The sequence below is a fragment of the Diabrotica undecimpunctata genome, chromosome 9, assembly GCF_040954645.1.
Source record: "Diabrotica undecimpunctata isolate CICGRU chromosome 9, icDiaUnde3, whole genome shotgun sequence".
In the NCBI taxonomy this organism is placed as follows: Eukaryota; Metazoa; Arthropoda; class Insecta; order Coleoptera; family Chrysomelidae; genus Diabrotica; species Diabrotica undecimpunctata.
The window spans coordinates 53,214,264-53,237,642 of NC_092811.1; the positions used below are offsets into that span (position 1 = coordinate 53,214,264).

The 23,379-nt window shown below is 34.9% G+C and overlaps 4 protein-coding genes across 4 annotated transcripts; 3 read left to right on the forward strand and 1 right to left on the reverse strand.

Moving 5' to 3' along the window:
* Positions 1 to 3,121: 3,121 nt before the first annotated feature.
* Positions 3,122 to 4,937, reverse strand: LOC140450748 (uncharacterized). The gene is made up of 2 exons (XM_072544419.1): positions 4,703 to 4,937; positions 3,122 to 3,746 (listed from the first exon to the last, which is right to left on the reverse strand). The coding sequence occupies exons 1-2, from the start codon at positions 4,935 to 4,937 to the stop codon at positions 3,235 to 3,237; spliced, it is 747 nt and encodes a 248-aa protein (XP_072400520.1). The 3' UTR covers positions 3,122 to 3,234.
* A 4,152-nt stretch (positions 4,938 to 9,089) lies between these two features.
* On the forward strand, positions 9,090 to 11,915 carry LOC140450749 (uncharacterized). Its single transcript, XM_072544420.1, has one exon. It carries the CDS (start codon positions 9,090 to 9,092, stop codon positions 11,913 to 11,915), a length of 2,826 nt encoding a protein of 941 aa, XP_072400521.1.
* Positions 11,916 to 11,972: 57 nt separating this feature from the next.
* Positions 11,973 to 12,749, forward strand: LOC140450750 (uncharacterized). The gene has a single exon (XM_072544421.1). The coding sequence runs from the start codon at positions 11,973 to 11,975 to the stop codon at positions 12,747 to 12,749; it is 777 nt and encodes a 258-aa protein (XP_072400522.1).
* Positions 12,750 to 17,086: 4,337 nt separating this feature from the next.
* Positions 17,087 to 18,876, forward strand: LOC140449558 (uncharacterized). Its single transcript, XM_072542758.1, has 2 exons — positions 17,087 to 17,295; positions 18,252 to 18,876. Exon 2 carries the CDS (start codon positions 18,302 to 18,304, stop codon positions 18,761 to 18,763), a length of 462 nt encoding a protein of 153 aa, XP_072398859.1. The 5' UTR covers positions 17,087 to 17,295; positions 18,252 to 18,301; the 3' UTR covers positions 18,764 to 18,876.
* Positions 18,877 to 23,379: the final 4,503 nt, after the last annotated feature.

A 23,379-nucleotide genomic window follows, 5' to 3' on the forward strand; every position in this document is an offset into this window, starting at 1 on the left:
ACTTGCCGCCCGCCTGCATGTTTAACTCGTTACTAACAACGCACCGCAAAACCCCACCGACACTTACAACGAACAGCAACACGCGAATTATGAATGTTCTTGGGAAAAACACTTTTTTAAAAACTGAACTTCACAATTAAAACTTTTATTTCGACTGACAAAGATTTTAGTAACAACAATAATAATTTAAATCAGACTATATTTTAAATCAGACTTTTAATTAATCAGACTGAAAAATATTGATTTTAACATGGTGTTTTTATAATTTATTAATTGCTGATCTTGCTGTTCAATACGTCGCAATTTAGTCCAGAATGTTCAAGCGGTAGCCCCGTGTTGGAATCCACGTGGTGGAACTTACTGGATGGTAGCGGTCATTGTACTGTAACTACTCCATCCCCTGAAGAAGTTTTGTGAGGGACGAACAGAACTGTTGAGTTGGCCTCTTCTGGAGTTTCGTCGCTAGAGTTGGGTTTTTTTGTTATTTGTTTTATACCTGTAACATATATAGAGGCAGATTATTGTAATAAAGATATATAAAGGAGTCATCCAAAAATGGTTATGGCTATGGTTCCATAATTTCGGATTAATTGTCTCTAGATGTTCATCTTCCTTAGAGAATTGATGATTCAAATCCTTAATGATTTGAATTTAATCGCTGTTTGAATATCTATGGTCCTTATTTTGGGAAGCATTAGCGGTTGCTCTGGGATGGTTGTCCTTGAATTTATGTAACTCTGGATTGGGGTTTTGAATTTGTATCTGGGCGGAAGATTGATGAGATAAGTTTGGACGGATAAGTTAAGATTAATAAGATAGGACAAGAAAATGAAGGATAAATATAATACACGAAAAAGGTAATGGCTAAGTCCATTTTGAACTGCTGTGGTCTTTGCGTCGTACTGGTTTCAATTCTATCAAATTCTTCTTTTATTGGTAGTAGTTTGAAAAAGTATATGAAATCGTGTGTACTAGTATGAATCTTTGCTTGTCCCAGGTTGAGGGGAATTAATCCTGGGTTGTCTTTCAGGTCCTTGATCTTCTCTTCTTCTCTCATCGTCAGGGTGATCCTGTGCGGACGGTTTAGAATTAGTTTTTGATTTAGGTTGATGTTTTATGTTTTTCTTGTGAACTGTAGTTTTTGATGTTTTTACAGTCACTTCGTTATTTCTTTTTATATGTTTTGCGGAATATCGCGGAAGTAATTTATTTCTGGTAACTGTTTTTCGTGTATAGATTTTTGTGCTTGGTTTATACGTAATAGGGTCTTGTCTCGATTTATTTCTATTTTCAATGACTTTATTTTTATTCTCTTGTATTTGCTGGTTTACTTCCTTGTATAATTCCTTTGTTATCTCTCTATGATTTTGGATATAATTGTTCAGTATTACTTTCTGTATGTCAACGTCAAAGGGATCTTTTGCGTCGATATGTCCGTTTAATATGTCGATGGGTCTTAACTTCGTTGCTGAATGTATGGAATTATTGTACCCAATTATAGCGTATAGCATTTGTTCTTTAATCGAGAGCTTTGCTTTGGTGTTCCTTAGGATTCGAAGATGTTCGATTAACGTAGAATGAAATCTCTCAATCATCCCGTTGGATTGCGGATTCTCTGGTGTTGTATAGTGGATTGAGATTTTATGAGAGTCTACAAATTCTTGTATTACTCCATTTTTAAATTCCGTACCATTATCGGCTACTATCATTGTTGGGAGTCCATGATGTGTTATAAAAATCAGTAGGGCGTTGAGTACATTGATTGCATTTCCTCCATTTATTGGGTAGGCTTGCCCATATTTCGAAAATGCGTCTATTATGGTTAGAAACTTCTGTCCATCAGCCTGGAATAAATCAATGTGAACTATTTCCAGTGGTTTAGTGGGAGTTGGTGTAACCATAAATTTTGGTTTGGGAGGAAGTCTGTCGTATTTATTTTCTTGACATATATCGCAAAAGTTTATGATATCTTCTATGTCCTTCTTCATATTAGGCCAGTAATATCGTTTCCTTATTTGACTTTCTGTTTCAGCTATTCCTCTATGGTTCGTTTTTCCTTCGTGATAGTTTTTTATAATCTCTTTTTGTTGTTCTTCTAGGTTAACATCTTCCAATAAAAGATTGCACTTTACTAAGTCATATGCGTTGTGAGTAGATAGGTAGCCATTTCAGTCCACTTTTTTCCCCAGATTCTGGGGAAAAACCGCTCGCTCCTTATGGAGAATATGGCAAATTTCCCCAGACCCCTGACACAGATTTCCCCAGATTCGGCCTAACCAAACCTAACCTAAACGTGAAGATAGCGTCAATTCTTCTTCTTTTACGCAACATTAATTCTTCTTCTTTTACACAACGTGAAGATAGCGTCAATTCTTCTTCTTAAATTTAGTAATTAGCCATTTTTAATATGAATTAATTTACATATTATTTTTGTATTTTAAATATTATCCACTATCTATAAGACGATTTTAATCCAAATTATTAAATTATTAATTATTATTATTAAACAAAAAATTCTACCGTGTGTAGGAATCGAACTCGGGACTAGCACCACCGAAGCTAAGTATCCACGTCGCTAAGCCACATAGACGTATAAAATTCACAAACAACAATCTGTATAAAAAAAAACAAATACGGCATAGGTATCAAAATCTGCGTATGTAATTTATCATCAACAGGTAATGTACAAAAAAATTTCGATATACTTTGTATATTATTGTTCTACAATAAATGTCAAGAGAGACGATATGGATAATATTTCAAATATATTTTTAACTGTAAATGTGTTGGTGAAAATACCATTTGAATACTTGCAACGTCCAAACGGCTCAACGTATAACAATGTGTAAGGTATCGATGAAAAGGGGGTGAGGTAATGAATACGTTAACAAAAAAGACAAATCCAAAAGACAATGCCAAAAGGACACTAAGCTTGTAACGTCTAAACGGCTCAACGTATAACAATGTGTAAGGTATCGAGGAAAAGGGGAAAGGGTAACTAATACGTTAAGAAACGAATACACAAAGTATAAAAATACACAAGTTATACACCTTTATATTAAGACAGAGACCAAGAAACGAATACACAAAGTATAAAAATACACAAGTTATAAGCCTTTATATTAAGACAGAGACTAAGAAACGAATACAGAAAGTATAAAAATAAAAAAAATACAAGTTTTACACACAACACTGATACCTTTATATATAAAAAAATGAACAAGTATTGTTTATTTACATTACATTAGTACCAAAAAGCACGTCTGTATAAGCTTCCTCCATCTTTAGTAAGCGATTAGGATATGCCAACCAAAATCGTCCCTTTTTCACAAAACCTAGTAGGTCACGTAGCGTCTTATCCAGGTAACCATTATTCAAATATCGGATAAGTTTGCGTCGGAAATCAGTATTTTTAATTATTTGATGTAATTTAATGTGAACGTCGTCTGTTAATGCCTCAATTTGCGTTTTCATGTGTAAACGTCGTTCTTCTCTAAGTAATCGTTTTGCTTCCAATCTCCTTTGATCTTCATTCTCTCGGTTTGACCGTTGCTCAGCTTCTTCTTGTGATTCTTCGTGATGGTGATGTTTGTTACATGATATGGACACAGTTCTAGTTTCGTTCCAATTGTTCCTTTGGAATAGTCGTTTACACCCGCAAGGTTTTTCAGATTCACATATTGTATCATAAGACATTATGTCACATAACCAGAGGAATCTAAACGCCGCGTGAACGGTAGGAATATCTGAAACAGAATAAAGTGCTTAATTAGGGTATAAGGTACACGTTCATCCATAAGAATCAATGTAAAAAAGTGCGGCATTTATCGCATGTAGTAAAATTGATTACATTAGCTGTAAACACCAAAGTTATATCTTCGGTCGGACGGAAGATTAAATGGTATAACATTATGCTCAAAAGGCCTCTGAAATGTGCAGATTTGTGCTTGTTCTTCCATAAGAATCAATGTAAAAGTGCTGCATTTATCGCTTTTAGTCAACTTGATTACATTAGTTGTAAACAGACAAAAAATCTTGATTACCCCCACCACTTTCATCATTAACACACTCTGAATAATACCAGCAAGCGGTCATTCATCGAATAACAGTCAAAGCAGACACATCGCAGTATGGCCAATCTTATGAAACAGTACATTCAGTTAAACTTAATTAAGACATGTATTGAGCAAGAATTTATTCGGGCCAACTACGCAGGCGCGTGTTTACCGACTAGTTTAATATTGCATGAAGTCGCAAAGCAATATGGAATAACAACAAAGGTCGTAGTAGGTACAAAGTGTTACTCAAATGGAGTTACAATCACACCACATTTCTGGAATGAGCATAATGAAATAATATACGATCCAACAGACGCAATTACAAAACATCATCTACCTCATCAAATAAAATTTACTATGAAAAAAGGAATGGTCATGTGTAAAAGTGATGAAGACAGAAAAATGGTTGATATATATCACGATTTTAAGAAAAACAGATCGACGGCAGCATATTTTGAGGAGGCTCCGGAATCTCTACTCGAGTTACGTACAAACATTTTTATTGCTGTAGCACAGATACTAGGAAATAAATAAAAGTAATGTTCTAAATTAATTGTTGTTTTTTTTAAAACCCATTGTTGAAATGACCTACCTACGAAGAAATGTTCTATGAAACCTCTAAAAATATATAAAATAGTACTTACGTCTTTTAATTTTTGTAGCCCAAACACAAACAAACACCTTATCGTCAAGGTTCTTGTAGCACAAACAACCACTGTTACTTTTCGTACATGTTGACTGACACAAACACCCACTGGTACTTTTCGTAAATGTGGACTGGCACAAACACTCACTGTTACTTTTCGTAAACGTTGACGGGCACAAGCAACCGTTGTTACTTTCGCAATGTTGACTGCAGACTGGTAGTACAAAACGCATGGTACAATGAATACACAAGGTATGATACATAATGTTCCAAAATCGGTTCGCTTTCGCGCATGACGTAGTCAAGATCGCTTATTCCCGCAACGTTTGAATGTAGTTGTATAGGAAAGACTTTTAATTTTAAGTTTTTTTATATAATTTGGCTAATTTAATTATAGTAATTATAAAGAGATGATAAAATTATGTTATTATAATATTTATCCTTTATAAAACATAGATATCCTTTATAAGACAAGTTTTAATTATCTTTTGTTACACGTAGGTACAGGTTAATTAACTTATACTCCAGAGTTCGATATTTCAGATGTTCAAAAAGATACAGAAAAGTGGTAATGGAGGTACACAAAATTTGTACGTATATATACCTACTGAACTAAACACAAAATCAAAATAAATAATAACAAAGTCAACTTTATTTATATCGAATGAGCTAGCTGGCCATCGAATATGAGTGTAGTGAGGGCACACAATATTGCACAACATTTAAAATGACATTTTTGTAATATTTACACATAAAATTATCTTGGTATTGTTTATAATAATGATAACATTGTATATTTTAATAATGATAACATGATTTAACAAAGAAAAATATGTTATTTTGGAAGATGCTAAATTGATTTCCTCCGAAACAGTTCTTATTGCAAATTGCATAGCAGGCTGAGGCTAGTTTCTTACTTAACAAATCGATATGAAAAAACCATTTAAGGTTTCATGACTAATAATTAATAAAAATAAAGATTTAGACTTACGTCGTTGACCTAGAAGTAGTAAGAAGCTGCTCAACATACTTTTTGGACTCTCTGTGTTCGCCTCCTTGTACGCGTTTCTTTTGGTTGGTTAAAAGGGTAGCCGATGTTGATTTAGGCAAATAAAGACTAGGTACTGCCTCAGGTTTGAGTTTTAGACCCTTTTTAGAAACGTAATTTAAAAGTTCCTGTTGTAGATTTCTTTGGTAATCTTCAGTTTTAAAATGTGTATAACAAATTCTTGCAGTATTACAATTAAAATTATCCTATCTACAACAAGATATAATCCACAGTTTTCTGGTCACGCTATCTTTAGGAAATGTATGAAACTTAAAGATTTTATCTTCATTGTCACTATTGCAACAAGCAATTGCACAGCGTACTTTGAAAAAGGTACAAAACCAGATATACAATGGCAAATAAAAACTTTCAATTGTACAAAAAAATACTATACAGTATAAATAAATAGGTAGTAACTAAACACCATTTGTATAAAGACACATATATAAGCATATATCTAAATTATTTTTCTATTATAAAATAGATGACTCAGTCAGTATTGAGATACTTTAAAATATATTTATTATCTCATAACTTGCAATTTGCAATAGTCACCATTAATAACCGATAATATTGTTGAACTTTTGTTTTTATACAAGCTTTCTGTCTTGCCGGTGTAAAGTCGTCTGAAGTCGATATTTATTGTGTTTTGCGTTTGAACTAATTTGTGTCTTATTTTCATATTATTATATTGTTTGATAAGTAAATTTTGCATATAATAATCGGTAGGTTATAGTAATGTGTATATTTTTTATTTTACTAAATTTCATTATAACTCATCTAAAATACCATATTGAATTGTAAAACAGATTTTTCTCTATTGTACTCTATTTTGTTTTTATTTCAGTAAAACTGCTTGGAAGTGAGTGACAGTGAATCAGAATAAGCAAATCTACTACTATTTACCTATTCACAGTATTTCCTCTGCAGAAAATTTTTAAATTTCAAGGGATTTGCATACAAAAAGAGTACTTATATTATTAGTATATGTATGAAAACAAAAATAAATATTTCGCCTGAATCTCTAGGAGAAGTAAAGGTTTTACGCTACTGAAAATATATTTTTATTCAATTATAACCAAAACAAAACATTTAAAAAAAAATTAGATCACTTTTTAACCATAATTTCAAAATTAATGTGTACGTTAAGCTGTAATAATGGGTTCGAGGTGGTTCAGGCGATCTTAACTACGTCACACTCCTGGGCCAGCTGTCAAATGTCATGCGCAATATCATACCTTGTGTATTCATTGTACCATGTACAAAACGTATTCGTTCATTAAATAGACAGGCTGGTATGACGTAACTCACGCTAAAACTATGTTGCGCAATATTTCGTAAGACTATTCATTTATGCATCACATGCGGGGCTTAATTATTAAATGGTATTTTCCTCAAAGAACGCCCAAGGCCCAAAAAGACGCAGAAATGGCATTTCAGATGTGGCAAAATGTTTCAACCTTAACATTCACAATGGTTACAAATCCTACGCTAGAGCCACCAGATATAAACATAACTATGGTTAGGGGAACTCATAATTTTAGAGCAAATTGTATGGGAGATGCCGAATGTCCTATTAGATTTGTTGGAGGTGCTGCTTTAGGACATTCATACTTTCCTCATTCCACAGACACCTGTACAGAAATACATTTAGATATAACGAAGCCCTGGCATTTTGGAAACGACTCTATACCTGATACCGTATAAGTTTTCTTATGGTACTGGTTCATGAAATTGGGCATGCTCTTGGAATCGGTCATAGTGGAACACAAAGTGCTGTCATGTATAGTATGTATCAGCATAAGATTAGTGGTCTACATAATGATGATATAAATGCAATACAGTATTTATATGGGCCTAACAATACCTATGCTCCAAACCCAAAGTTTACAATAACTAGCTCAACAACAACTCGTAAGCAACCGACCCGTTCAAGGTATACAACGGTACATACACCAACAACTAGTTCGACAACGTCAAGACCAACAACTAGTTCGACAAGACCAAGGCCTAGTAAGCAACCGAAAAATTTGTGTGATATTGTTCCAGATTTTATGTTTCTAGCCACTGCTCCAGAGTTTTCAAATTTACCGATTATATATCGCCCGCGATAAATTTATATGGAAACTAGACTTGAACGAAATGATTATTCCATCTCAGCCTCAACTTCTTGCTGATTATGTTCCTGCAGAATTACGTCAATACACTTTACAACACATTTTTCAAACAACAGGCGGTGATTTGGTTACAATTGTGCCACCAAACAAATATTTCTCAGCATCCTTTCCTAGCATTCAATATATTGATAATTTTACGCTTAATATACCCAAGAAGGCCCACATCAATGCTATTTTTCAATCAAATTCCGGGCAATCCTATACATTTTACAACAATATGTCATATATAGAATTTTCTAATGATTTTACTAGCGAGGTAAGAAGAGGATGGATAAAAGACATATTTCCGGGAATACCTGAAGATATTTCTCTCGCACTTCGTTGGATTGACGGTCATAAGTACTTTTTCCGTCAAAATACTTACTATAAATTTAATGAATTTACTAGAAAAGTTATTGCAGCAGGACCATTTAATTGGAATCTATTTGGAGTGCCTTGCCCAAACGAAAATATCTTACAACAATTAAAAACTCTAATATCTAAACTTGTATCTGTATATAATTAAAAAAAAGTGTAAAAGATGTGTTTTGTATTTACGAGTAATAATAAAAATTGTAAAAAATATATGTTTTTTATTTACCAAATTCCCGGAAGAAGCTAACATTCTATTTACTATGTAACATGTGTTCAAAGCCAAATATTATGTTAGAATTGTAAAGAAAAAGATTTTTAGCTAAACTGCAATATATTTACGACTTAAAATGTTAGATAATAAGTAACAAAAAATATAAGTCTATACAGGGATATGTTAGTCATCGGGATGGATATACACCTAACCAAACATATTTAAGGTATTGGTACTGTTGGACGAGTCCATTTAACTCACAAAATAGGGGAGTTCGCTATGCAAACGGCAAACTTTTTTTCAATTTCATTAAAATCTATAACACAGATAAGGACAAATAGCAGTTTTATGTAATAATTGAATGTTATGTTATTATTAAGTGATGTGTCTTTAAACAAACTCGTCCTAGTTTTTCAAAATCACTAATATTTTGCACGTTTCAAGGTCAACAAAGGGGTATAAAAGAACGCCCTAATAGAAGCCCTGTTCATTCTGCTGTCAACCTTCAACGAGTACGTCACGCTATAACTTTGACTGTGAACGTCGTGATTTGTTAGTGTCCAGTGTTGTTGTTGTTGTTCTCAAGACGATCATCATGGTCTGGTCTTTAATTACCACAGGTAAACGTTTTATTTCTAAATTTAACACCTATTTAAATTCGTTTCAATTACGTTATGAAGAGTGCAAAGGTAATTTAAATATTGATTTAGCAAAGATATTAGAAAAAGGTATACAGGATGCTAAAGAAGGAGCCGGCTTTCAAAAAGGGGATAAAATTCGTATAATTGTTCGAAATGAAAATTTTAAACATCCCATATCAACAGGTACTGAAACAGATTTAAATACGGATAATATCTTGGATCATATCGAAAACATTGTAACTTCTGACGAGTCGGTTCAAGTCGAAGATACTATATTTGATATACAAATTTTCAAGATACCTAGGGGTAGCGGACGACATAAAATTATAAATTTGGCAGAGGACCGTCGCACCAAGAAAACCATTACCCGGATTAAAAATACCGACACTTTATGCGGGGCTCGAGCAGTTATAGTGGGCTTAACATACGTCACAAACGAGATTTTGGGTCACAAATTGATCAAAAGTGATGTTCATAACATACGTATAGGTCGAAAATTGCAGACTGATTTGGCCGAAAAACTTTGCAACCTGTTGGACGGTTGTTATATCGAAGGTTTCACGCTGACCGATTTTAAACAGGTCGAAGAACTACTGGATGTACAAATAAAGATAATTTGCGCTGAAAATTTCAACACAATCATATACGAGGGCCCCGAAAAAACAACCAAGATTTATTTGTATAAAAACGGGAATCATTTTGATGTTATAAACAGTTTGAAAGGTCTATACGGTACCCACTTTTACTGCGAGAAATGCGACACCCCTTATCAGGGCAAAAATAAGCACAAATGCAAGAAAGCACCACTTTGTACGATTTGCAAACATCCCGAGCATGGCTTGACTACAAAAAGCAAAGTTTTGTGCAAGGACTGTAACCGTTATTGCTACAACAATGAATGTTTAAGAAACCATACAGAAGCTTGCAAAGAAGTATTTAAATGTGACAAATGTAATAAACTATGCAAGAGAGATAAGGAGCATGTATGCGGTTACTCCATGTGCAGAAACTGTAATACCTTTGTAGAAATAGCTACGCATCAGTGTTACATGATGAAAAAACCAGCCAAAGGAGGAGTTTGTACTGTAGCCTGTACTTGCAATAACAGATCAAGCGTGATAAATTCAGGCTGTAAAGAAAATCACAAACAGTCACAAAGTTGCAAAGACCCTTGTATATGTAACAATCTCTCTGAAGAAAAAATAATGAAATGCTCTTACAACGAAAGATATATATTCTTTGATTACGAGGCAATGCAGGATACAGGCATTCATGTACCGAATCTTGTAATTGCGCAGGATTTCGACGGACATAAATTTGTTTTTAAAGACAATGAAGAGTTCTGTAGATGGTTAATTTCCGAGAAACATAGAAATTATACTGCGATAGCCCACAATAGTAAATCATACGATTCATATTTCATTTTAAAATATTGCGTGGAAAACACGATAAAGCCGTACACTATCTACAACGGGTCAAAACTTATGCTTTTGGAAGTCGAGGCTCTTAAACTGAAAATAATAGACAGCTCTAATTTTATAGCCGGCCCCCTGTCCGGTTTTCCTAAAACTTTTGGTCTGCACGAATTAAAGAAAGGGTATTTTCCTCACTTTTTCAACACTCCTGAAAATACTCACTACGAAGGCTGCTTACCAGATATTGCGTATTATGGACCCAACACAATGAAACCAAAACAAAGATCTGATTTTACGAAATGGCACGATGAGCATAAAAATGACCACTTTGTGTTCCAGAAAGAGCTCCATACCTATTGCGACTCAGATGTTGATATTTTACGACGTGGGTGTTTGGAATTTCGCAAGGAATTTTTAGAAATAGCAAACATAGACCCATTTCAATATCTGACTATTGCCAGTGTGTGTATGGCCATATATAGATCTAAATATCTTCGAACAAACACCATTGGCATTGTAAAGCAGGAGATAAAGGAGACATATAGCCGGGCATCAATAAAATGGCTCAATCAATTTTCTAACGTCCAACATGCTCTTAATGGCGGAGAAGTGACAATTTGCGGTGGTAAAGTTGATGGTTTCTCGGAAGAGTCGAATACTGTGTACCAGTACCACGGTTGCTTCTGGCATGGTCACCCAGAATGCTTTAAGAACGACACAGTTAACCACGTCAACAATGAGACAATGAGTGACTTGTACGAGAGAACAATAAGACGATCAAAACAAATAAAAGAAGCAGGGTACAACTTGGTAGAAATCTGGGAATGTGAATGGATAAAATCAAAAGAATGTAAAAACGCCGCAGATCCTCAACTTATTGAACCCTTAAAGCCTCGTGAAGCATTCTTTGGCGGTAGAACAAACGCCATAAAACTAAACGTGACTGGGAAAAAGCTCAGATACATAGATATTGTATCACTGTATCCAACCGTACAATATTACGATCAATATCCAGTTGGCCACCCTACAAAAATACATGCACCTGAAGTATACGATCCTAATTGGTTTGGTCTAGTACATTGCCAAATACTACCGCCTACTGATTTATACCATCCTGTATTACCTGTCAAAACTGACAAATTAATGTTTCCGCTGTGTAATCAATGCGTCTTGGAAGATTGCGAAAATTGTGATCATGATGACTCGGAAAGAATGTTGATGGGTACATGGACAACTCTAGAAATTATTAAGGCCTTAGAAAAAGGGTACAAAATAATAAAAATTCACGAGGTGTGGCATTTTGAGCAAACATCGACAGATTTGTTCAAGGGATATGTCAAAGATTTTATGAAGATCAAATTATAAACTAGTCCACATACGTATGCCACAAATGAAGAGTACGCTCGGGCTGTAAAAGAGCAGATGGATATAGAGCTCGATTTATCTAAAATAGCCCCAAACCCCGGTAAACGAGCAGTCGCTAAAATATGCCTAAATAGTCTATGGGGTAAATTTGGCCAAAGAATGAATATGAAACAGACAGAGTATGTTGTGGACATTAAAAGATGGTACGAAGTTTTGATGAATGATAAAATAAATTTAACAAACGTCACATTTATTAATGATAATATAGCACAAGTCTCTTACGATTTTAAAGACGTGTTTGTGGAAGACCCAACATCTACGAATATTTTTGTGGCATTATTTACGACCAGTAACGCTCGTCTAAGACTGTACGAGATGATTGATAGGCTAGGAGAGGCTGTAGCTTATTTCGACACAGACTCCATTGTTTACATTGATGATGGCCTAAACACTGTCGAAACAGGTGAAATGTTGGGCGATTGGAGTGATGAGTTGCCTGGAGATGACTACATAGTTGAATGGCTCAGTACAGGTCCTAAAAGTTATTTTTACAAAACAGCCAAGGGCAAAGAGGTGACTAAAATCAAAGGTTTCACTTTAAACTACGAAAACAGCCTAGTACTCAATGCCTCCGCCATGAATGACATCATACACGATCCAACCAAAGAAATTAAGCTCACGTATGACCAGATCGGCAGGGATACAGAGACCAAAGATATTGTTACGAGAAAAAGGGTATCAAAGACTTTCAAGATGGCCTACAAGAAACGAAAAATAATACAAAGTGATGACTCATTAATTGACACAGCACCTCTTGGCTTTCAAAAATTATAATAATATTACGCATTAGACATTGTACATCATTCTTTATTAGACGCTGTTACAGTAAAGACGTGTTTTGTCTCGCTCGTGTTTTCGATAAATTTTGATTTTGTATAAATTAACAATGTCTGATCAATGGTCAATAAATATTATAAATCAGCGAGAAATAAAAAAATTCAACGCTTATCTATGCACTTTTCAAGTTAATTGTGACAACTTTAAAATAGGTGAAGGTTTAGAACAAGACAAAGACTATCTAAAAAACCATTTAGAGACCGCTCTTGAGAATATAAAAAAGCAAGCTGGCTACACAACAGGTGACAAAATCAGAATTGTTGCCTTAAATGATGACTTTAGACACCCGATATCGACAGAAACAAGTTCAAGTGCCAATATGTCAAAGTTATTAGAACAAATTAGCAATATATCGACATCTAACGCTGATGTCCACCTGAGAAATACAAAATTTGATGTTCAAATCTTGAAAATACCTAGTCCGAAAAACCACTGATCTTCCTCTGATGATGATGACTTTAGACACCCGATATCGACAGAAACAAGTTCAAGTGCCTATATGTCAAAGTTATTAGAACAAATTAGCAATATATCGATATCTAACGCAGCTGTCCACCCGAGAAATACAAAATTTGTTGTTCAAATGTTGAAAATACCTAGTCCGAAAAACAATGATCTTCCCAGGGTATGGTAACTTTCTGCAGTATCAATGATGATGATTATAGGAGATAATGGTTCCAAACCCAAGTATCAAGAAAGAAAATATAACAAAAATTATTAATATTGTATAAAGTCAAAAATTGTAAAATTTATGGACACATAAAAATCAAATTGTAATTAGTATTAATAAATATAATAATAAAATATAAAGTTTTTCATTTATAACACATTCTATATTGTTTAGCAAAAAAATAACGGTCTCAGAATATTTTTTAAATCTTCAAAAGTCATATCTGTTCCGACGTGGTCATTGTAAACGTGTTTTAGGTTTAAATCGTCTTGTTTGAATACAATTAAAATATTTGCATTCTCTCTTATAAGGTGTTTAGGTATTTTTGCATAACTCTGACTCAAATAAAATGGATCCACCTGAGAATGTCGAGACATGCTAAAGTATTCTCGAATAACATCTTGGTTGTCACAAGCAACATCATCAAAGATAAAAATTGAATTGGGCTTCGCTTCAGATGGGTGCATTATATCCGTACTTCCACTGTAAGTATAATATCCTATTCCTTTAATTGGTTCTAGCAAAGTTTCTAAATATTTGTACTTTTGCTGTTTAAACACATACTCCATACATTTGGCTACTTCAACACCTGATTTATTTTTTAGTGGTAAAGCCCATAAAAATTTTGAAAAACAATTTATTACAACCAAAATATATTTGAAATTTCTGTTTGTATTTGAATATTTTTGCATATCAATCAAGTCGGCTTGGAACAAATCATTAAGAGATTTTATAATAATTCTTCGTCTTTTAAAGTTAATTCTTGCAGGTTTGTGTAACTCATTAACGATATCTCTTTTAACAGACATGATATTTATTCTATAATGTTTGCCTCTTTTAGTTCTTCAATAATTGAATTTATTTCATTTGTATGTCCTGTATGGCCAGCTAATTGTGAAGATAGTAATAAACGTAATCGCTCTACAAGTTCATTTGGATCATCCCAGTGGACGTAATCGATTTTATTGTTGTTTACTTCCATAACCAATCCTTTACCTTCTGTTATTGGTGCAATTATTTTTTTATATTTTTCTAATCTACTACCATCTATCTGTTTACTTGATCTGTAATGCCTTCTGTGAGCATTCGTCGCTACAACTATCTTTTTATAGTTATTCTCATCTTCATCTGTAAAACTAGCTGGATATTTCTTAAACAAAAGCTCATATAAACCTGGTGTTCCTCTGTACCTTTTCTTTTTTAAAAGAATATCAGCACCATCTAAATCTATTTCAGAATTCCCAATCAGTAGCTTTTCAGATGTTTCATCAAATCGAATTCCATATTTATGATCAAATTCTTTGTTTAGAACATCAGCGTGCATATTTGTAATATATTTCCTAGGCAATGGATCATATTGATCCCAGTAGTCTACACGCGCCTGGTTAGCAATATCTTCAAATCGATTTTCAGAGTGTTTATCATTTTTAATCTGTTCTTTTATATCATCCACTTCAATGTTGTCCAATATCGATTGTTTGATTTCACTTGTTTCAAAGTCAGTAGTTTCATTATCGTCATCATCGTTTTTAATGTACCTTAAAGGTTCATCGTTTTTTGTTTCATTTTCTGGACTGGAATTTTGTGAACTATTTAACTTGTTCTCGATATTTTTCAAGTGTTTTGTAATTGGATTAAATAAATCTTCTTGGATTATTTGTCCTTGTTTTAATTGTCTTAATTTACTTTGGATGTTTCTCCGTTTAGTTATAAGTTGTCTTTTCAAATCTTTATTCATCGTAAAATGTAGGTATTCGCTTAACTTCTGAACAGCTCTGGATCAGGTCCCGAACAGGTCTTGAACAGGTCTCGAACAGGTCTCGAACAGGTCTTGAACAGGTCTCGAACAGCTTTGAACAGGTCTCGAACAGGTCTTGAACAGGTCCTGATCAGCTTTGAACAGGTCTCGAACAGGTCTTGAACAGGTCTTGAACAGCTTTGAACAGGTCTTGAACAGGTCTTGAACAGCTTTGAACAGGTCTTGAACAGGTCTCAAACAGGTCTTGAACAGGTCTCGAACAGCTTTGAACAGCTTTGAACAGGTCTTGAACAGGTCTCGAACAGGTCTCGAACAGCTTTGAACAGGTCTCGAACAGGTCTCGAACAGGTCTCGAACAGCTTTGAACAGGTCTCGAACAGGTCTTGAACAGGTCTCGAACAGGTCCTGAACAGGTCTCGAACAGGTCTCGAACAGGTCTCGAACAGGTCTTGAACAGGTCTTGAACAGGTCTCGAACAGGTCCTGATCAGCTTTGAACAGGTCTCGAACAGGTCCTGATCAGCTTTGAACAGGTCTCGAACAGCTTTCAAGCAGATTTGGTACTAGTCTAGCCCCCAATTAGACACTTTTAACATCAACAAGATTATGAAAATATTTATTGTATACAGGGTGTTAAATAAGAGTAAACTTTTTTTTTAACTTTTTATTTATACTTAAAAACCCAAAGTACAGATTTGCTGCATTAGATGAACTACAGTTAAAACATTTGAACTACATTGGTTAGAGGATTATAATTAACAATACGGTCATGTATAATTATACAATAAGCAGTTGTGTTAGCTGGTATATTCTTATTAGTTTCTATTTCTATTCTCATATCGACACTTCCTGATTTAATTGATTCATTTTGTCTGCTGCAATCAATAAAAAATTGTAATTCTGTAGGAACATAATCAGCAAGAAGTTCAGGCTGAGATGGAATAATCATTTCGTTCAAGTCTAGTTTCCATATAAATTTATCGCGGGCGATATATAATCGGTAAATTTGAAAACTCTGGAGCAGTGGCTAGAAACATAAAATCTGGAACAATATCACACACATTTTTCGGTTGCTTACTAGGCCTTGGTCTTGTCGAACTAGTTGTTGGTCTTGACGTTGTCGAACTAGTTGTTGGTGTATGTACCGTTGTATACCTTGAACGGGTCGGTTGCTTACGAGTTGTTGTTGAGCTAGTTGTTGTAAACTTTGGGTTTGGAGCATAGGTATTGTTAGGCCCATATAAATACTGTATTGCATTTATATCATCATTATGTAGACCACTATTCTTATGCTGATACATACTATACATGACAGCACTTTGTGTTCCACTATGACCGATTCCAAGAGCATGCCCAATTTCATGAACCAGTACCATAAGAAAACTTATACGGCCTTCAGGTATAGAGTCGTTTCCAAAATGCCAGGGCTTCGTTATATCTAAATGTATTTCTGTACAGGTGTCTGTGGAATGAGGAAAGTATGAATGTCCTAAAGCAGCACCTCCAACAAATCTAATAGGACATTCGGCATCTCCCATACAATTTGCTCTAAAATTATGAGTTCCCCTAACCATAGTTATGTTTATATCTGGTGGCTCTAGCGTAGGATTTGTAACCATTGTGAATGTTAAGGTTGAAACATTTTGCCACATCTGAAATGCCATTTCTGCGTCTTTTTGGGCCTTGGGCGTTCTTTGAGGAAAATACCATTTAATAATTAAGCCCCGCATGTGATGCATAAATGAATAGTCTTACGAAATATTGCGCAACATAGTTTTAGCGTGAGTTACGTCATACCAGCCTGTCTATTTAATGAACGAATACGTTTTGTACTACCAGTCTGCAGTCAACATTGCGAAAGTAACAACGGTTGCTTGTGCCCGTCAACGTTTACGAAAAGTAACAGTGAGTGTTTGTGCCAGTCCACATTTACGAAAAGTACCAGTGGGTGTTTGTGTCAGTCAACATGTACGAAAAGTAACAGTGGTTGTTTGTGCTACAAGAACCTTGACGATAAGGTGTTTGTTTGTGTTTGGGCTACAAAAATTAAAAGACGTAAGTACTATTTTATATATTTTTAGAGGTTTCATAGAACATTTCTTCGTAGGTAGGTCATTTCAACAATGGGTTTTAAAAAAAACAACAATTAATTTAGAACATTACTTTTATTTATTTCCTAGTATCTGTGCTACAGCAATAAAAATGTTTGTACGTAACTCGAGTAGAGATTCCGGAGCCTCCTCAAAATATGCTGCCGTCGATCTGTTTTTCTTAAAATCGTGATATATATCAACCATTTTTCTGTCTTCATCACTTTTACACATGACCATTCCTTTTTTCATAGTAAATTTTATTTGATGAGGTAGATGATGTTTTGTAATTGCGTCTGTTGGATCGTATATTATTTCATTATGCTCATTCCAGAAATGTGGTGTGATTGTAACTCCATTTGAGTAACACTTTGTACCTACTACGACCTTTGTTGTTATTCCATATTGCTTTGCGACTTCATGCAATATTAAACTAGTCGGTAAACACGCGCCTGCGTAGTTGGCCCGAATAAATTCTTGCTCAATACATGTCTTAATTAAGTTTAACTGAATGTACTGTTTCATAAGATTGGCCATACTGCGATGTGTCTGCTTTGACTGTTATTCGATGAATGACCGCTTGCTGGTATTATTCAGAGTGTGTTAATGATGAAAGTGGTGGGGGTAATCAAGATTTTTTGTCTGTTTACAACTAATGTAATCAAGTTGACTAAAAGCGATAAATGCAGCACTTTTACATTGATTCTTATGGAAGAACAAGCACAAATCTGCACATTTCAGAGGCCTTTTGAGCATAATGTTATACCATTTAATCTTCCGTCCGACCGAAGATATAACTTTGGTGTTTACAGCTAATGCAATCAATTTTACTACATGCGATAAATGCCGCACTTTTTTACATTGATTCTTATGGATGAACGTGTACCTTATACCCTAATTAAGCACTTTATTCTGTTTCAGATATTCCTACCGTTCACGCGGCGTTTAGATTCCTCTGGTTATGTGACATAATGTCTTATGATACAATATGTGAATCTGAAAAACCTTGCGGGTGTAAACGACTATTCCAAAGGAACAATTGGAACGAAACTAGAACTGTGTCCATATCATGTAACAAACATCACCATCACGAAGAATCACAAGAAGAAGCTGAGCAACGGTCAAACCGAGAGAATGAAGATCAAAGGAGATTGGAAGCAAAACGATTACTTAGAGAAGAACGACGTTTACACATGAAAACGCAAATTGAGGCATTAACAGACGACGTTCACATTAAATTACATCAAATAATTAAAAATACTGATTTCCGACGCAAACTTATCCGATATTTGAATAATGGTTACCTGGATAAGACGCTACGTGACCTACTAGGTTTTGTGAAAAAGGGACGATTTTGGTTGGCATATCCTAATCGCTTACTAAAGATGGAGGAAGCTTATACAGACGTGCTTTTTGGTACTAATGTAATGTAAATAAACAATACTTGTTCATTTTTTTATATATAAAGGTATCAGTGTTGTGTGTAAAACTTGTATTTTTTTTATTTTTATACTTTCTGTATTCGTTTCTTAGTCTCTGTCTTAATATAAAGGCTTATAACTTGTGTATTTTTATACTTTGTGTATTCGTTTCTTGGTCTCTGTCTTAATATAAAGGTGTATAACTTGTGTATTTTTATACTTTGTGTATTCGTTTCTTAACGTATTAGTTACCCTTTCCCCTTTTCCTCGATACCTTACACATTGTTATACGTTGAGCCGTTTAGACGTTACAAGCTTAGTGTCCTTTTGGCATTGTCTTTTGGATTTGTCTTTTTTGTTAACGTATTCATTACCTCACCCCCTTTTCATCGATACCTTACACATTGTTATACGTTGAGCCGTTTGGACGTTGCAAGTATTCAAATGGTATTTTCACCAACACATTTACAGTTAAAAATATATTTGAAATATTATCCATATCGTCTCTCTTGACATTTATTGTAGAACAATAATATACAAAGTATATCGAAATTTTTTTGTACATTACCTGTTGATGATAAATTACATACGCAGATTTTGATACCTATGCCGTATTTGTTTTTTTTTATACAGATTGTTGTTTGTGAATTTTATACGTCTATGTGGCTTAGCGACGTGGATACTTAGCTTCGGTGGTGCTAGTCCCGAGTTCGATTCCTACACACGGTAGAATTTTTTGTTTAATAATAATAATTAATAATTTAATAATTTGGATTAAAATCGTCTTATAGATAGTGGATAATATTTAAAATACAAAAATAATATGTAAATTAATTCATATTAAAAATGGCTAATTACTAAATTTAAGAAGAAGAATTGACGCTATCTTCACGTTGTGTAAAAGAAGAAGAATTAATGTTGCGTAAAAGAAGAAGAATTGACGCTATCTTCACGTTTAGGTTAGGTTTGGTTAGGCCGAATCTGGGGAAATCTGTGTCAGGGGTCTGGGGAAATTTGCCATATTCTCCATAAGGAGCGAGCGGTTTTTCCCCAGAATCTGGGGAAAAAAGTGGACTGAAATGGCTACCTATCTACTGTTGTGTTTGAAAGTTTTCCTGATAATTTCGCAAATTTCTGCAAAAACTTCTTCTTCTGCTTCAAATAAAATTGCATACTTCTTTTTCGGGTTGAGGTGTTCCTTAAAAATTTTTATGGTGTCAGCTTTTAACTGATCTTTCGACAGCTGGATATGATAACGTCTTTTATTCGGAAAGGTTTGTATAATTGCTGGAGGTCGTGGATTGTAGTTGACGATTCTGACTATAATTTGGTTATTGTAGAAGTTAAGTGGTTTTTCCGAAATAGGTATACCAAGAATTGGATTTTCTACTGCTGTATGTATTGTTTCATTTCCGTCTTCGTCCATGTTTTGATCTTCGTTTTCAACAGTATCTTCTGGGATGTTTTCTGGAATTAATTCTGCTGCTTTTTCTTCTACAATCTCGTCGATTATTCGATCTGCATCTGGATTATTAGTCGTTGACCATCCATCGTCTTCCATGTCTACTAAATCATCAAAGACTTCCTTAATTTGTGAATCGATGTCCTTAGTTTCCTTTGTGTGTATTTCGATTCGAGACAGTGCGTCCGCGTTTGTATTAGCTTTGCCTTTTTTGTAAATTACTTCGTAGTCAAATTCTTCTAATTTTAATCTTCAACGTACTAGTTTGGAGTTGGGTTCCTTTAGGGAGAATAGATATTGCAAAGGACGGTGGTCTGAGAGTATTTTAAATTTTCTTCCAAATAGGTAAGGTCGAAAATACTTAGTTGCCCACACCATTGCTAACATTTCCTTTTCTATTGTAGAGTACTTGGTTTCGGTTTCATTTAGTGTCCTGGAAGCAAAGGCAATTGGTTTATCACTGCCAACTGGTCCTTGGGAAAGTACTGCACCGATAGCGAAGTTACTGGCATCTGTTGTGAGGTTAAACGGTTTGGAAAAATCTGGATATTGCAATAATGGCTCATTCATTAATAATTTCCTGCATGTTTCAAAGCATTCTACGAATTCGGGTGTATGTTCGATCTTTGCATCTTTTTTCAGGCATCTTGTTAGAGGTTTCGTGATTTTTGCGAAGTCTCGAATAAACTTTCTGTAATATCCCAGTAGTCCAAGAAATCCTCTTATTTCTTTCGCTGTTTTCGGTATTGGGTATTTTTCTATTGCTTCAATTTTCGCTGGATTCAAGCCTTCTTGTGTGACTACGTGTCCTAGAAAATTAACTTGTTTTTTTAAGAATTCGCATTTGTCGACTTGGATTTTTAGTCGGGCTTCTCTTAGTCGTTGAAATACTTTTGTGAGATTTACTATGTGTTCCTGTAGTGATGTTGAATATACTATTACGTCGTCCATATAGACGAGGCATATTTCTCCTTGAAGTCCCTTCAATACGTTGTCCATCATACGTTGGAACGTGGACGGAGCGTTCTTAAGTCCAAAAGGCATTCTTAAATATTCATAGTGTCCATTTTCCACATTAAATGCTGTTTTGGGAATGTCTTCTTCAGCCATCTCGATTTGGTGAAATCCGCTTGCTAAGTCGAGGGTCGTAAAATATTGACATCTTCCCAATTTGTCCAAAATATCGCTAATGTGAGGAATTCTGTATCGGTCGTCAATTGTCTTCTCGTTGACCTTTCTATAATCTACTACTATTCTCCACTTTATTTTACCGGATGAATCTGGTTTCTTTGCCACGACCCAAATAGGCGAGGACCATGGCGATTGACTTGGTCGAATGATCCCTTGCTCTAACATTGAAGAGATTTGTTTCTTTACTTCTTCCTTGTGCACATACGGATACCGGTATGATTTCGTATATACAGGCTCTTCATCCTTGGTTCTGATGTGGTGTTTAACTTCGTTAGTAAAGCTGAGAGGAGTGTCTGGTTGGTGAAATATATCGGAGAATTTTCGGCATAGGTGGCGAACTTGTTCCTCTTCTTCTTCGTTAAGATGTTCGGTTTTAATTAAGTCGTCGATATCTTGTCTGTAGTCTGGTCCGGAGGTTGTTTCCATGGAATATATATGGAAATCTTGAATGTCTATTTTATTGCTTTCGAGTGGTTCCATAAGAGAAAGATGAATGGGTTCTGACGTGAAGTTGGCAATTTCGGTCCAGGCAAGGTGGTTCTCGGCATTAGTAAGGGCTTCTCGTACTACGACGCCTTGTACTTTTTGGGTAGGAATAATGATGGTTCCTTTTTCTTCTTTGACAGGAATTTTTACTTGGCTAATAGAATTTGCTTCCAAATGAATGGAATAAAATTGTGTTTTATTTGTTTCGTAATATTTAATGGGGATTGTAGAATCTTTTGTAACTAGAAGCGATTTAGGGAAGTTTAATTGGGCTTCGAAGAGTTTTAGATTGTCGAGGCCAATAAGACCATCGAAAGTTTTGTGAAACTTAAAGAGGTAGAATTTCATTTTGCTGTCAGAATTAAATTCTGAAAATGAAGGAATTTCGGCACAATATTTTTGGGAATAGTTTTGAAAAATTGATGTGACGACAAAGGGTTCATGTTTTATGTAACTTGGAAAATATGAAGAAGCTATTTCTGGGTTAAGAAATGACTTTGTGGATCCTGTATCGATTAAAAGTCGTAAAGAAGGCTTAGAAATTTCGATGTAGGGTAGCTCCTTCTTGTCGGGAAATGAATGAAGTTCAATTACGTTCCGATTGCTTCTGGTGGGTCCTCTCGAAAATTTACGTTTTCTTCGTATTCGGTTGGTTGATTTTCGTATGTATCTTTTAGAAAATTGTCGTATTCAGGTTCGTAGTAATCATTGTAGTTGGCATTCTCTTCTTGCTCATCTCCGTGGCATTGTATATTGTAAAGTTCTTCTACGGTGAATTTTGGCTGTGCTCGGTAATTTGGTGTAAAATTTGGACGGCCTCTGGTTGTGGTTTCTGATATTCCACTCATAGGTGTTGGTTTAGACTGTTTTGACTGTCCAGGTTTGGGTGCCCATACATTTGACTGGTTCTGGGTCCTGAATGCTGGAGGGTTTGAATTTTGTCTAAATTGATCGAAGTTTTGTTGCCGATGTGGTTGCTGAAATTGATTCTGCGGATAGAATTGTCTCATTGGTTGCTACCATCGTGGAGGTGCAAAATTTGTCTGTTGGTACAATGGTTTTTGGATCTGTACAGGCATCTGCTGTCTCTGAGGTCGGCGTTCTTGATAATTTTCACTTCTTCCTGATGTTGAAGGTTGACTTATTTGATTTTTTTGAAGATATCGAACATTATTTTCTTCCTGTACGTACTGTATCGCCGTGGCTAAACTTCCTGGTCTCATTGATCTGATAACAGAGCCCATTGGTTCTCGTAGGCCTGCTAGGAATGTTGTAAGAGCTTGTTGACGGAAAAATTCTTGTTTGCTCCTTTTAATATCGGCATTTATCGTATGTAATTCTAGGTAGTTATTAATACAGCTTAAAAGTCCCATGATTTTTTCGTAAAAATGCATAATAGATTCTGTTGAGCCTTGTCTTAAATTTACTAGATCCCTTGTAAGCGAATTTTCGTCTCTCTGGTCTCCAAAATTTTGAATTAATGCGTTTT

Excerpts from the sequence above, each read along its gene's own strand:
- LOC140450748 (XM_072544419.1), bottom strand. The coding sequence starts at position 4,937 with ATGCGTTTTGTACTACCAGTCTGCAGTCAACATTGCGAAAGTAACAAC. Across the intron at positions 3,747-4,702 it reads GGCTACAAAAATTAAAAGAC|ATATTCCTACCGTTCACGCG; the intron begins GTAAGTACTATT and ends ATTCTGTTTCAG.
- LOC140450749 (XM_072544420.1), top strand. The coding sequence starts at position 9,090 with ATGGTCTGGTCTTTAATTACCACAGGTAAACGTTTTATTTCTAAATTT.
- LOC140449558 (XM_072542758.1), top strand. The coding sequence starts at position 18,302 with ATGTCTTATGATACAATATGTGAATCTGAAAAACCTTGCGGGTGTAAA.
- LOC140450750 (XM_072544421.1), top strand. The coding sequence starts at position 11,973 with ATGGATATAGAGCTCGATTTATCTAAAATAGCCCCAAACCCCGGTAAA.